The 14,228-nt window shown below is 40.7% G+C and overlaps 1 protein-coding gene across 3 annotated transcripts in view; it reads left to right on the top strand.

Annotated features, from left to right (window-relative positions):
* Window positions 1–14,228, top strand: part of MTOR (mechanistic target of rapamycin kinase) — a 63,022-nt gene that overhangs the window by 37,546 nt on the left and 11,248 nt on the right. For all 3 annotated transcript variants that reach the window (XM_053962660.1, XM_053962662.1, XM_053962661.1), the window contains 10 exons: window positions 1,992–2,092; window positions 2,927–3,042; window positions 4,404–4,481; window positions 4,881–4,988; window positions 6,990–7,115; window positions 7,759–7,890; window positions 10,970–11,085; window positions 12,354–12,471; window positions 13,229–13,435; window positions 13,906–14,006. In XM_053962660.1, coding sequence (XP_053818635.1) covers window positions 1,992–2,092; window positions 2,927–3,042; window positions 4,404–4,481; window positions 4,881–4,988; window positions 6,990–7,115; window positions 7,759–7,890; window positions 10,970–11,085; window positions 12,354–12,471; window positions 13,229–13,435; window positions 13,906–14,006 — 1,203 coding nt within the window. The remainder of the gene's footprint in view (window positions 1–1,991; window positions 2,093–2,926; window positions 3,043–4,403; window positions 4,482–4,880; window positions 4,989–6,989; window positions 7,116–7,758; window positions 7,891–10,969; window positions 11,086–12,353; window positions 12,472–13,228; window positions 13,436–13,905; window positions 14,007–14,228) is intronic.

Genomic DNA, 14,228 nt, shown 5'->3' with positions numbered 1-14,228 from the left:
ACACCTTGTGGAAGGATGAGGTTTTCCTTATTAGTCTTTTTCATCATTTCTTAAGCCTTGTCTTTGTGGACATTTAAGTATTCAAGTTTCATGTCAAATGTCTGTTGTCAACACATAACTGATTCAAATCAGTGTTTGTGACAGGGTGAGCTGCTGGTGGCTTACAGCTTACTACTTAACTGGGGGCTGCTGTTTTTTCTCGCTGTTCAATTCCAAGAAGATAATTGGAGAAGGCACCCTGTTCACTGTGGCGTGCAGCTCTGCCCAGGGGCAGGTGTGGGTTCGTCCACGTTCCTCCTTTCTACTGAGCTTTGCATATGACAAGCTCTCTCCTGATGGGTCCTGACATGAACCCAGGGGATGGCACCACAGTAAGGAGATTCCTCTCCACTAAAATCATTTGACTGCTAGAAACAGAACTGCTTGAGAAACCTAATTCTAGCAGCATTTTTCTGCCCTTTTTGTTTCTAAACAAGGGTGAGACATATAGGATGTAGCTTTTCTAGCAGGGAAAATAGATCCTCTTACTGGGCATTCCTCAATCAGCTTTAGTACAAGTAGGCAGTTCTCACCAGGGATTTGGAGAATTTTTCTCTCCTGCAGGATGTGTATTTGTGTTAAGTGTCCTTTCTGAGCCTCCTACTTATTCATATATCAGCAGCAAATCTATGGAACAACAAAAGGACAGTTTTCTTCTGTTGGAGCTAGAGGTTATGGATCTATTGATAGTTTGTAGTGACAAGAGCAGTCAGAGTCTCCAGGTTCTCTAGTGGGACTGGACTCCAACTCTGTGCAGGTGTTTTACAATTCAGAAGTGCTTTTGTGAAGTGCTGTCTGCTGCCCTGCAGCTGACTCTAGGCATGTCAGGCTGAGGATTCCATAGTTTGGCTGCTGATACTCTTCAGTGGCATTCAACTTGACTGACTGTGCTGCTGGAGTCTGGGATGAGGCAGATAATCTAGAATTATATTGTGCAGCATCACTATTTCAGTACTCTGCTGTGATATTTTTAGAGTACAGCCAAAACATTCTTAGCCATTTGTCTCCTCATATAATTATTCCTGTAGGACCCATAGTGTTTTATCAGCATCTATGAGGTCCTGATTTACTGTTGTTGCTAGGTTTGGCTTGCTTTTACATTTGCTTTGGGGTTTTTTTTCCCCCTCCTGGGCCATTAAGCTGTCAGAATTACTATCTTGCCTGTGGCAGCCCATTGGTTCTGTTTGACTAACTCATCTTCCCTTTTGGGAGGGGAGAGGATAACACTAGGGAGAGCAAGTTGTTCTCCCTCACAGTTGGCAGCTGTTTCACTGCTACAGAGTATCCAGCCTGAGAAATCCTGGAACTGCAACACGCAGGGTAAATGGTTCTATTAGTGCAGCATTCACAGTTGATTTGAAAGAAATAATATAAAAAAATCCTGATGCTTCCTCTCCACTGGAGATTAAAGATTCACATGCCCTCTGAGATCCTGCCATGACAAGTCTTCATATGAGGTTACAGCAACCTTCATTCTTCAGTCTTTGTCTTCAGGCTTGATGTGTTAATTCAAAATGTTTGCTAGTAGGAGCCATGCCCAAGCTATCCAGATCATATGTTTCTTCTACTGACACTTGCAAAAATTTTAAGCATCCTTTTTTTGGTGGTAGTTTGTTTGTTTTCTTGAGAATTTTTTTTCCTGTATTTATAAACTGGCATTATCAGTCCAATTTTAAAGTAGGCATTAACAGTCACCGAGGAACAAATGCAAACTTCTCTTTGGATGTGTATTTTCAAAACATGGTGTGCCTTAAAATGATTTTCTGATTATAGGATATTTGTCATCAGACTAGCATGGTTGAGTTGGCCAGAGGAGTCAAATCCTATTCTCCACTCAGTATGAAAAGAACAGTGGGGCTGGTTGTTGTCTTATCAGAGGGAAGTGGTTGTTTAATGAGGCAGAATTCTTGGAAGAGCCTTTTTGCTGATCAGAAATTGTGGATTCTTCTTAGGGGGCAACTCCACCAGCAATGCTGTGAAAAGTGGACCCAGGTGAATGATGAAACTCAAGCGAAGATGGCCAGGATGGCTGCTGCTGCTGCTTGGGGCCTGGGTAAGGTATCCTCCTGTGCTGGCGTGCAGCAGCCCATGAGGTGCAAGTGCAGGTAGTTTTAACTTACTTCAGAGCTGCAGAATACAGGAAACAGCAACATCAAGTAACTACATTATTTGCACTGGGAAATGAAGTGTCATTCCATATAGAAGTCCTTTGGCAAACCTGGATTTATATCAAGTCTCCCAGTGTGGTCTCCAGTAACAGAGGGGTCTGAGCAGGTGATTGCTTAAATGCTTGCTTTTGCTTGGCTTTACACTGAACAGAGCTCAGGCAGGAAATAAGATAGAAAGACTTTCTCAGATTTGTGGCAGACTCTTATTTAGAACAAGAAAAGTATCTGTTGAACATTTTAGAGGTTGTGTGTGCCGAGTAGACAGTCTGAAGTGAATAAATCTGTGGTGGTCCAAATGTCCATTTGTGTTGTTAGCGAGATATTTACTAGAGAAGCTGATTAATCACTTGCTCTCTGCCAGCTTTTGCTGAGAAAAAATCATCTTTTGCTTTGTAGGGCATTAAATTAATTCAAATGTTCTGGAAGTGTCAGAATTTTAATTGTTTCATCACAAACAATGAAAGAACCTTTTCCACAAGGATAACAATTTGTCTAGAAGAAAAGTGCCTATGCTTTTCTTGTCTGCAGCTATGTGTATGTTTATGTATCTAATAGTGTCCCTACCAAAGACAAGCTGTTGGAGAGCTGACTTAAATGCAGAAGTACCACACAGCACTCAGGCCTAGGCACTGATGTCTAAGCACTACATCAGAGTTCTGTTCTGTTCCCACATTGCAGAGAAGGCTGTTGTGTTCCTGAGGATTTCTGTGTCTCTGCAGGTCAGTGGGACAGCATGGAAGAATATACCTGCATGATCCCCAGGGACACCCATGATGGTGCTTTCTACAGGGCTGTACTGGCACTGCATCAAGACCTTTTCTCACTGGCTCAGCAAGTAATTATCCTCCTTGTTGGTTTCCCAAAATTTGGTTTAAGATGTTCTAGGCTACAGAGTTTCATGGGAAAACAGGCTGTAGTAAAGCAGTTGGATGTAACCTATGAATTGCCCAATAATGTTTTTCCATGGATACATTAGACCTGGGTGATAGATGTTACCTTGTACTTCCAGAACCATAGCAGTGAATGTATTGACAGATAGTAGTGGTACAGTGCTGTAGAACATTAGAATGCCTTTGTCATTTTTTGGCTTCTTTTACTTCTGTGACTCTTTTCTAGACAGGCAAGACACAAGGATTATCTCAGCAGAGGTTCTGTTCTACAAGGCACTGATTGTAAATTTCCAGGAATGCCTGAGACACCTGTAAGATTCCTAATGGATTTTTTGTGCACTTCTGTCCCTTACAGCTTTTTCAGTGAAGTGCTCATATATATCATATACAATAATCTTCATTTTTCTGGTAGCACTGATAAATCTCAAATCTTAGATTGAGGTACCAAGGCAAGGAATGAGTCTTTTAAACAGAGCTTGTAATTTGTATTTGTAATGATTGTATTTGTAATGCTTGTTTGTCACAGAGGAGATTTGCAGAGTGACTCTGTAGATGTGAAACGTGTTGTTTACTTTCCAAGGAAGCTCAAGTCCCATTTCTCAGAATTCTGTACTGGCTTGCCAGCTTAGATAAAGGAGTAATTCAATCTGTGCTGTCAAAACCCGTAAATGGATTTTTGGATGATGTGCACAGTAAAATTAACCAGGCATTCAAAAAGGTAGAGTTTGTGATTAACCTTTAACATTTTGAACAGGAAAAGCTATAGGTGAGAGATTATATAATGACTAGAACTAGAGCAGGATTTATTTCATGCTTGAAGAGCCTGTCTTAGTATGAGGATGAGAAATTAAATTTGCTGTCCTGTAAAATTCATAAAATCCTGTTGGGTTATGTAAAACAGTGAAAGCTATTTTCTTTCATTTTGTTGGTATCAAGAGACATTTCTTTAGGCTCTTTTTTTGTGACCAACTCTTATGCACTAAAATGTGAACCTTTTCTCTACAAGTGTTGTTAATGATGATCTCTACAATCACAGTAGGATTAGAAATACTGCAACCTTTGATTTTCTAGGAAGACAAACTTCAAACTGTGCAGGTGATGAATGAAGTTCCCTTGACTTCCCTTATATATGCCCTGGACACTGCTTTCCTGTCAAATCTTTCTATTTATAGGATCCTTTCCCAGAGAGAGGAAAGTGAGAACAATGCCAGCTTTGTTCATGAGATGGAAGAGCTGAACAGCAGCTTCAGCAGTTGACTCTAGACAAAGCATACTGCCTTTGCCCCAATATCTTGTTCTATTTCAGTGCATTGACAAAGCCAGAGACCTGCTGGATGCTGAGCTGACTGCCATGGCAGGAGAGAGTTACAGTCGAGCCTACGGGGTAAGTGTAGCTCAGCCTTCATTCCCTTCCTTCATTGCTGCTTCAGACTGTCTCTAAAAGTTGCATAAAATTTCAGAGTAGTGCTTGTCTCAAACATAACACCTATTTAGGCCCACAAGCTAAATGTCTTTTGTCAGATAAAAAGCACAACTTTGCAGGAGCAGCTTGGGGACAAACTAAAAGTGAGTGAAGTGAGGTCCACCCCCTCAAAAGAAATAAGAATTGACATGTAGGAAGTTGGAGTTTGAATCAGCAGGTCATCAAGGTACCAGTATATAGCAGTTGGTCCTTCATCTGTTGGGCAGCCTATGTATTTAAGATTTTGATGCCAAAATACTGTTCCTTAATTACAGATTTGTTCTGTAGTGATTGGGATGGAATGTGATTTTTTTCCTTCAGGCTATGGTATCCTGCCAGATGCTGTCAGAGCTGGAAGAGGTTATCCAGTATAAACTTGTACCAGAACGCCGTGAGATCATCCGCCAGATCTGGTGGGAAAGACTGCAGGTACATCCATGGAAAGGTCAAGGATGGAGATGCTGATGGGCTGGCATGAACAGCTTCCTTTTGAGTCAGTGTGGTGGCTCAGCAAATCTTTCCATGTCTCTTTCCATCCCAGTAACGTCCATGCTCACATGGCTGTGTGCTCCATCTCCTTTGTGCTTGTCCTGTTGCTTTTTGGGCTTTTTTTTTTTTTTTCAGGTTACTGTTCCTGAGGTCTCAGCTCATATGACACTTTAAAAGGGTGAACTAAGCCTTGAAATAGATGTGTGCAGAAGAGAGACACTAGTAACATCCCCAAGGCTGCTTATCTCAGTATTGGATTACATCTGGAAATACTGGTTTAGATCAAGCTAGTTTGACCTGGTTGGCTGGATTTTAAGAAGTGAATTCTCTCCAAATGATGGAAAACTGGTCAGAGAATTCACATGCTTGTAAAATAAAAGATTATCCTGTTCCTTTTGGACCTCTTACAAGAACATTTCCAGCTGATTGGTAACATTTAGGGACATTAATTAGGGGTAGAATTGGAAGTGTTAGGTTTATGGTTGGACTTGATAATCATAAAGGTCTTTTCCAACCTAAATGATGCTATGATTAACTTTGACCTTTCAGAAGAGACCTTTAGCAATGTTGATTTTCCAGTATTGAAAGAGAAGTTTGTGCCTTTCTTACACTAAACATCAAAAATCCAAAGTACCTCTGAAAATTTAAATCAGACAAATATTTGACACTGTTTCCTTACAAGAGGCATCCCTACAGTGAAAGTGAATATCCTCAGGTGCAGCAGTACATACAAGAATACTGTTTAAATAGAGGTGGGTGATTCCTGCAAGAGAAGGGGGTAAAAGAAAAAAAGAGGATAACTAAGATGAAATGCTGCCTGAAGGAAGAACTTTTCCCTATGCAGAGTTCTTCACTGGCAATGCTATAATCTGCCACCTTATGAAAGCCTGCTGTATATTTTTTTGCTGTTTGGGAAACTGTGACAAAGCTTTTAGTCTCCCATCTGCATTCCTGTCTGGAATTCCACTGGGGTAGAGAAACTGAAGAGGCAGGAAGTGTAATGTCTGAATACAGCTTTTTATAGTCCTGAAAGCAGTACAAACAGTTCTTGAATGTTTTATAGGTGTTTTTTAATAGTTTTTAAATGCCTATTGGAAGAAGTTTATTTGGGTATTAGGGAACAAGCTTTGCCTAACTTCCCAGTCCTCAACTTGGGAGAAAAGAAAAAGGGAAAGAATAACTTCTTTGGCGCTAAGGTCCTTGCTGTCACTGGAAAATCTTTTGTTTACCTCAAAATCGAGTAGTTTCTGGCTGAATAGAAACTTTGGAGTATCACTGTTACCCTGTACTTGGCCACTAGATCAAGCACCATGGATTTAGTTGTTATGGTCCCTTCCACAATTCTACTTCTCTGTAGTATCCTTGAATGTTTGAAATACAGACTCATCCTGCTCTGACAGTGTTGTGCCTCTCCCATCAGACAGACAAGAACCAGACAATGCTTGCACAAACAGCACAGCAGTTGAAGCTGCTCTTTCTGGCAGAAAACCAGTTAAGAGGTGCCAGCCTCCAAAAGCAATACATGCAAGGCAAAGAAAAAGGGCAATGACAAAAATATCTTTGCAACCATTTGCTTTTCTACCATCTCCATGTTGAGATTTAAACCAAAAATAGGTGGAGAAGGCACTTTGACTCTGGAATTGTATGAAGAGTTTTTCTGATTCTTGGATGCGTTTCAGCTTTAGGAGCTTTTCTCCTCTTTCCATTAGAGGATATCATTAGATTGCAAGCACTGAGCTGCCTGCAGATTGTGAGAGTCAGGAGCTGAACCTTCTTCACACACTGCAGTGTCAAAGAAATAGACAGTTCCTAATGGCAGTCTGCTGTGAATTATGGGCACAGAAGTCTCTATCGTGATGGAAGTCCCTTCAAATTCTGAATCAAGGTTCTGCACAGTACAATGGAGAACAAACACTAACAAGTTCTCTTTTTTCCTGTCAGGGCTGTCAGCGAATCGTGGAAGACTGGCAAAGGATACTGATGGTCCGATCTCTTGTTGTGAATCCTCATGAGGACATGAGAACTTGGCTCAAGTATGCCAGCCTATGTGGCAAGAGTGGGAGGCTGGTGAGCATTGTCAGGCTCTGTCCTCTTCAGCAGGTTTTTGGATGCTTGGCTTTGCTGTGCTGCTTCAGCCTTGAGCATTCCTAAAATGCTTTCATTGCCCAAGTGGGATGGGCTCTCCTCTGAGGAAGAAACTAGTCAGAAATTGTTGAAATGCTGAAATTGTAACCAGCATAAAGTTCATGCTTATAGCCAAGGTTATTTTTGTGGGACTGATATTATACCTGAGAGCCCCTGGGCCAATTTTTTATTGCATGCTGTAACTGGAAGTTTTTATGCACTACTGGAGATTATTGATAATAGCTCTCTCTGCTAGAGCAGAGAGTCAAATCTAGAATGTGATGTTACTGTTGAATATTACAGTCCTATTTTAACATTCATCACAAAATTTATCAGCAAATACTTGAAACTGAGACTTTACACTTTCTACTGGCTTCTGAAATGAGAATCTAATGCTCTGATCCAGAGGAAGACATATGGTTTATCATGTGGCATTCTTATGAGTCCAGGGAGTCTGCTGTGTCTGTGTTGTATCTGGGGAGTCAGATGTACTTTTTTAGTGTTGGGCAATTCTGAAGCAATATGAGCTGGAGGTAACAATGACAATTATGTTTTAACCTGCTTTTTGTCTTTGCCACTTCTCCAGGCTTTGGCCCATAAGACCCTTGTCCTGCTCTTGGGAGTAGATCCATCTCGACAGCTGGATCACCCCCTGCCAACAGTCCATCCCCAAGTGACTTACGCCTACATGAAGCACATGTGGAAGAGCGCCCGTAAGGTACAGGAGAACACACTGCTTTGTTTCACTGCTCAGGTTTTGTGCAATGCCACACATGTTAGCTCTTCATCTTCCCCACAGAACAAAGGCAAAGCTGGATGTTTTTACTTTTGCTCCCCTAAAAGAGAGTAACTGATTCCTTTCCTTATTGTTATTCAGATTGTAAGCTTTTTATTTCCTTTAAAACTCTCTAATGCAGAGAAAACCTGGCCCTAATTTTATTTCATATATGGAAAGATTATTTTTGCTAAACCAGTAGCTGGTACCCAAAGGATGCAGCCAGGATTCATGGTCATTAGTAGCTCTTTTGATCTGTGTAGGTTTGCTGCTTGACTTTCATCCACTGTTTTGCTTGCCAGGTCTCTACACTGTAGCTGTGGTCAGGGTCGCATGCAGAAAGAGGGAAGTAAAGGGGGATTTATTGCCAGTTTTAGAAGTGTCCTGAACAGTTTGCACTTAGTTACTGAGCAGAACTGGTTTTTACTAAAGAGATTATTGGAAATTTCTAACTGAAAGACAGCTGAAAAGTACATAGAGTTTTGTCATGGGAACAATTTGGCACCAGAGAGCCCAGGGTGAATGTTTTTGACATTGCAACACAGGGAGAATTTACGTAATCAAATCCAATAATCTTCAGACTGGATAAGTTATCTTTTTTTTAATATACATTAAAGCCTCAATTTATCCTCATATTCTGCCACATCTACTTTATTTTTTCTGCCTTGGGATTGCCAGCACTGGAGCAGAACCATTGCTGTGGGAACATTGCCACAACTAACTATTCTTCATTTGAATTAAAAAGGCAGAAGGAGCTGTTGCTGAGGCCCTGTTCTGTTGGCTCTGTAAAACAGTGAAATTGCCTCTTACCATCTTCAGTAAATGACCCCAGAAGTTTGTGGGGGTCTCTGCCTGTCTCTGTGAGGGAAACTGTGTTTTGGGGTGTTTGACTTGTGCTCAAGAAGTAGATGAACATGGTGCAGGACACTGGTGCAGTGGTGGAAAGCAGAATGAGAGAAGGCACGAAGATTAAAGGGGTAGTAGGAGAACACGTCTAAAATTAACTGATGGGAGAATAAGTGGAGCCCTTGAAAATGGAGGAAAACTGATAAATAATACATAGTTACACCTGGTGATGTGTGTAGATTTATGTAACTGTGTGTGTTCACTTCCTTTGGTATCCTAAGTAATAATTTGCTGATGTAGGCCTGGTATGGTGGGAAATGACCATTTTTTTCTGGCTCAGCAGTTCAGGGTTCTTTTGTTGACCTAAAATGGCAGTTTTCAGTACTGCCATTTTGGCATTTGTCAAATCCAGCAGGAAGAAAGCTGGCATCTAGAGGGAAACCAGCCATATGGCACTTGCAGAGCTCCACAACAGTCTTCTTAAACAACAGATAAAAATTGATATGTAAACCCTATTACATTTCTTCTAACAAAGACCTTTACCAGCAGCTGTATTGTGAGCCATATCCCATAGAAAGGATGCATACAAACTTAGCAATTCAGTTGGTGTGGAAAACTTTCTGTGTTCAGTCTTAAATGCTCTGTCAGTTTATGGCCATCAGTTTTCAATATTGGTGGAAACTGAAGACCAGATTGTTGGGTGTATCTAGATATGAGAGGTGCACATAAAAAGATTCTGTAGTAATTCTGTTTGGCAATATATTTTGTCTATTTTTAGTGGATGTCTAGCATAATTATTTATAAGACTGTTATTTATGCCCCCCTCTATGTCTAGGTTACCAGCTGTGGAATGCACCACATTAATGTTATGAGTATGATCCTTTCTTTTATTTCATCCTGGGCTAATGCCCTTTTTCCTCACCACTGAGTTGTGCATGCTGATATTTAAACAAGATAGATGAGGCATTTGAGCTCAAGTGGTTTTTGTTTCTAACATGGCTCATTCCTATAGATACACAGATGTAAATTAGGCTTCTAACTGCATATTCTGCAGTTCCTAACCTGAAATGACCTTGTAGATTGCAGGAGCTTTACTCTTAATTCTTTCCAGTGAAGCATGCATACTTCTTTCTTAAATATTTATTCTTGGGTTTTCCTACCCCAGAATACTTTCCAAGGAATTTTAAAAATATTTTTTCCCTCAGAATTTGGTAGTGAAAGTTGCTTTAGTACTACTGGCCTGTATAATATTCTGGCAAAGGAGTAATGCACATTTGTACTTCTTCAATAACCTTAGGAGACATCTAGAATTTAATTTGTTGAAACAACTCAAAGTTAATATTCCATGCTGTGTACTTCAAGCCTAGCCAAAGCTGAAAGGTTAGGAGAGAAGATCAAGAAGCTGCAAGTTTTCCTTCAGGCATTATTTTCTCAAATTGTCATGGGATTGTTTTTTGTTTGCTTGTTGGGTTGGTTGGTTTGGTTTTGGTTTTGTGGGGGGTTTTTTGGTTTGGTTTTTTTTTTTTTTTTTTTTGTAGTTTTGGGTTTGGTTTTTTTTTTGTTGTTGTTGTTTTTTTGGTCTGCCCATAACATATTATTGGTAGGCTTCTCTGGATTTGTGATCCTGTCTGTTCAGTATTGTCCTGGTCAGATACAGTTTGTAAGCTATAAACATTTGATTGTTGCAATTGCCAATTTCTAATTGCTAATTAGAATTGTTGCAATTGCTAATTTCATGCTCAGCTGAAAACGAGATATCTCAGTAACAGGACATTCTCTGATGTTGTAGCTTTCTCCCTGTACAGGTGACCTTGTTGCTTCGTCAGGGTGAGGTTCTTGCACATCAGAGCACGGTGTTAACTTGTGTTATGGTCAGCCATACCTTTGGCTCTCTGTCTGCATGACAGTGAAGGTGTGCCTGGCATCAGAAGGATGCAGTTATTTGTTCCTCAGTTTAGCAATTTCAGAGACAATAAGAATCTCTAACCTCTTCATTTATTTGGACATATTTAAAGTGTGAAGTGACTTTAGAGGGATGTTAGTGACTGAAAAGCTTAGAAAGAAAACAAAACCATATATTTTTATTTCTGTGAAAATCATTTCTACATTGTCTTTCTCCCTTGAGAAATTGTGTTTAAGCCCTGTGGTGCTCACTGCCTCCATCATGCCTTTGCAGATCGATGCGTTCCAGCACATGCAGCACTTTGTGCAGACCATGCAGCAGCAGGCCCAGCATGCCATCGCCACCGAGGACCAGCAGCACAAACAGGAGCTCCATAAGCTCATGGCACGGTCAGCACACGGTCCTGGGACACCCTTTAGCTAGAGACTGAAACTGAAGGCTTTCCTGAGGTGCAGGGTCCCTGGAGGTGACACATTCAGACAAAGCTCATGCTTTGATTAAAAGAACGGGATTTCTCATTTAGCTGCTTTGGTATTGCATTCTTATCTACCACGTAATGTTCAGTAAATGTTACTGGCACGCATCAGCCTAAACAAGCTAATATTTCTTGCTGGTGCCTGGTTGTATTTTTCCAGCACTGTGGCTCGTTGGCAGAAGGCAGAGCTCTCAGCATGTCTGTTTCTTTGCTTTTCAGGAGATTCGGTCACTAGGAAAGAAACACTTCCCACACGCCTGGCATATCTGTATTAAGTACACAGGCTGCCAAGCACAACAGCAGTGCTTTGGGCAGTAGGTGCCTAGCATGTGATGGTCTCTTACAATCCTGTTGCATAAAAACCCTTTCTCCATTTTTCTCTGTGGATCTCTAGGTGCCAGATCTGAGTTTTTTCCAGTTTAAATTGAAAATTGCATAGTGCTTTCTATTGAAGGCTTGCTTGTTTTGAAGGGAGGTGTGCACTCAATTTGCTTTTATGAGGATTGGAACCCTTGTCTTAATTTTTCAGTAATGGAAAACAAATTTGTAATGATTTGCATACAGTATTTGTCTTGCACAATGCTTTCTGGAAAACTCAAAGTACAGAAAGGACAGCCATGTCCTAACTGCAGCATTTAAAGCCTGCTGAGGGAGCAAAGTATTAAGTTTTGTGCAAACCTTGACAACCCCACCCTGCTGCAGTAAAAATATGTTGTTTTTCCTTTCCTCTAGGAGGGAATGACTTAATGGGGTTCTGGTGGGGGGAAGAACAGTTCCTCTGTGTTTCCATTGTTTGTTTGTCAGTGTTCTCCCAGAAGGCTCATTCATATGGTGCTCAGTCCAGCTCAGCAGCACGTGTGTATGCATTTTATCAGCACACACTGATGAAGTCTTTCAATGTTGCTGTTACCTACTTCTTACATTTCTTTTATAACTTATACAGATGAGGGAAAAAAGTTTGATCCCCACCTTTCCTCTTAAATTAAACCTTCAGCTAGTTAGTTCCAAACTACAAGCAAGATGGAGATAATTTGAATCTTGCATCCAGCCTGCAGGAGAGGCTACCTGACTGGATTCACCACATGGAATGCCTTTTAGACTCCAGACAGCAAGTTTGCCCTTTAATCCAGAGGCTTTCTTTTCATTTTAGATTTTGAATCAATAATCCCTTTGCTTAACTAGGTGTTTCCTGAAACTGGGTGAGTGGCAGCTGAACCTGCAAGGCATCAATGAGAGCACCATCCCCAAAGTCTTGCAATACTACAGTGCTGCAACGGAGCATGATCGCAACTGGTACAAGGTCATTACAGAAATGTCTCCAGATAAATTTTATCAAATCCCACAGGAAAGGAAGGTGTTCATTGGAAGATCTCCTATAACCATATGCCTTGTTACTGCCAGTAGGATTAAAAAAAAACAAAACAGAACCAAAAAACAGAGAAAGTGGCCCAAGGCAACTATGAGATTCTTGTTTAGAATTTTATCTAGTTGGTAAAACTAGGCCACAATTCAGTTTTTGTTCTTGCTTTTGAGACTCTCTCCTGTTGTCAGTTAGCAATGAAGGAGAAAGAAAATGGAAAAATTTAACTTGTTCTCAGTCAGTATACTTGAACAAGGAAAGTAGCCCTGTTCTTAATTCTCCAAAGAGCCTTTGATATCATGGTTGTGATATTTCAATTAATATTTGGTGCCAGATCTTCTTTGGGGCAGACATCTCCTGTATTTTTTCCCATTACACATCCCTGAGTCCTAACATAATAATTTTCATTTTAGTCTTTGAAAAATTAAGCTATAGGCAAATATAATTTAATTTTTGGTACAGAGCTCATTTGCTTTAATATTCAACAGGGAGTTCCAGGCCAATAACTCAACATGATATTATTTAAGATAATAAGACAGTTCAAATTACAAACAATTGGAGAAATCAAAGCATTGCGTTGTCTGCAGGATATTACTTACTGCTGTTGTTTGCAGACACAGAAAGTTGGGTTATATCTAACAATTCGGAAGTGCCAGTTGCAGAAAGGAGTCTGACTTCTGTTCTCTCCTGTTGGCAGGCCTGGCATGCCTGGGCAGTGATGAACTTTGAAGCAGTGCTTCACTATAAACATCAAAACCAGGCCAGAGACGAGAAGAAGAAACTCCGTCACGCGAGCGGAGCCAGCATCACCAGCGCTAACACTGAGGGCAGCAACAGTGAGAGTGATGCAGAGAGCACTGAGAACAGTCCCATCCCATCCCCAGTGCAGAAAAAAGTCACTGAGGTACCCTCCTTCCTCCCTCTTCTTCTTGAGAGATTGGTACTTACTGCTTAGACACAGAAAAAAAATTATGGGCTAAATTAACACAAAAGATTATTAGCTGTGACCTACTGTCATAGGGGATTTACAGTGCATTAACAAATTCTGCTGTTTAGGCCCTTCATGGAAGACTCTGAGGAATCTCTTTCATTTACCAGTTATAGTAAGGTGGTAGTTTTTAGGCTGCTTTGCTGTCCATAGCTTTGCAAACAAACTGAAGTATAAAACCACTTCACAGCATTTTCCCTGCCAGGCTGAAAGACCTTTGTGTAGTCAAGCAAAACATAAAATTCTAGGAGCAGCATGTCCTGTGAAGAGTAGGAGCAGAAGTCAGCTACAATGGGGTATTTCTTCCTCTTTCCCCTTCCTGAGTTTAGGATTCATGTGGGCTGATGTGCTTGCACAGAACTAATGCAGCAATTTCATTCCAAAAGGATTTATCCAAGACCCTCTTGATGTACACAGTCCCTGCTGTCCAGGGTTTCTTCCGATCCATTTCTCTGTCTCGAGGAAACAACCTACAAGACACTCTAAGGTACATAATAAAGCACATAGTAAATGAAATCCAGCTGATAAAAACACATTATTTCAGTTTAGGTAGAACACATTTCTGCTCTTTTTTGTTATGGTTGAATTAAGTGAATGCTTTGGTCCAGGCTAATTTTTGTTGGATGGATTATCCCTGCTATCTGAGGGCTCTGGGAAGAAAAGTTGCTTGTAAATAGGTTTTGGGTTGGGGGATTTTTGTTTGTTTGTT

Source organism: Vidua chalybeata, chromosome 22 (genome assembly GCF_026979565.1).
Source record: "Vidua chalybeata isolate OUT-0048 chromosome 22, bVidCha1 merged haplotype, whole genome shotgun sequence".
Classification (NCBI taxonomy): Eukaryota; Metazoa; Chordata; class Aves; order Passeriformes; family Viduidae; genus Vidua; species Vidua chalybeata.
This window is presented reverse-complemented; position numbering and strand designations above follow the sequence as displayed.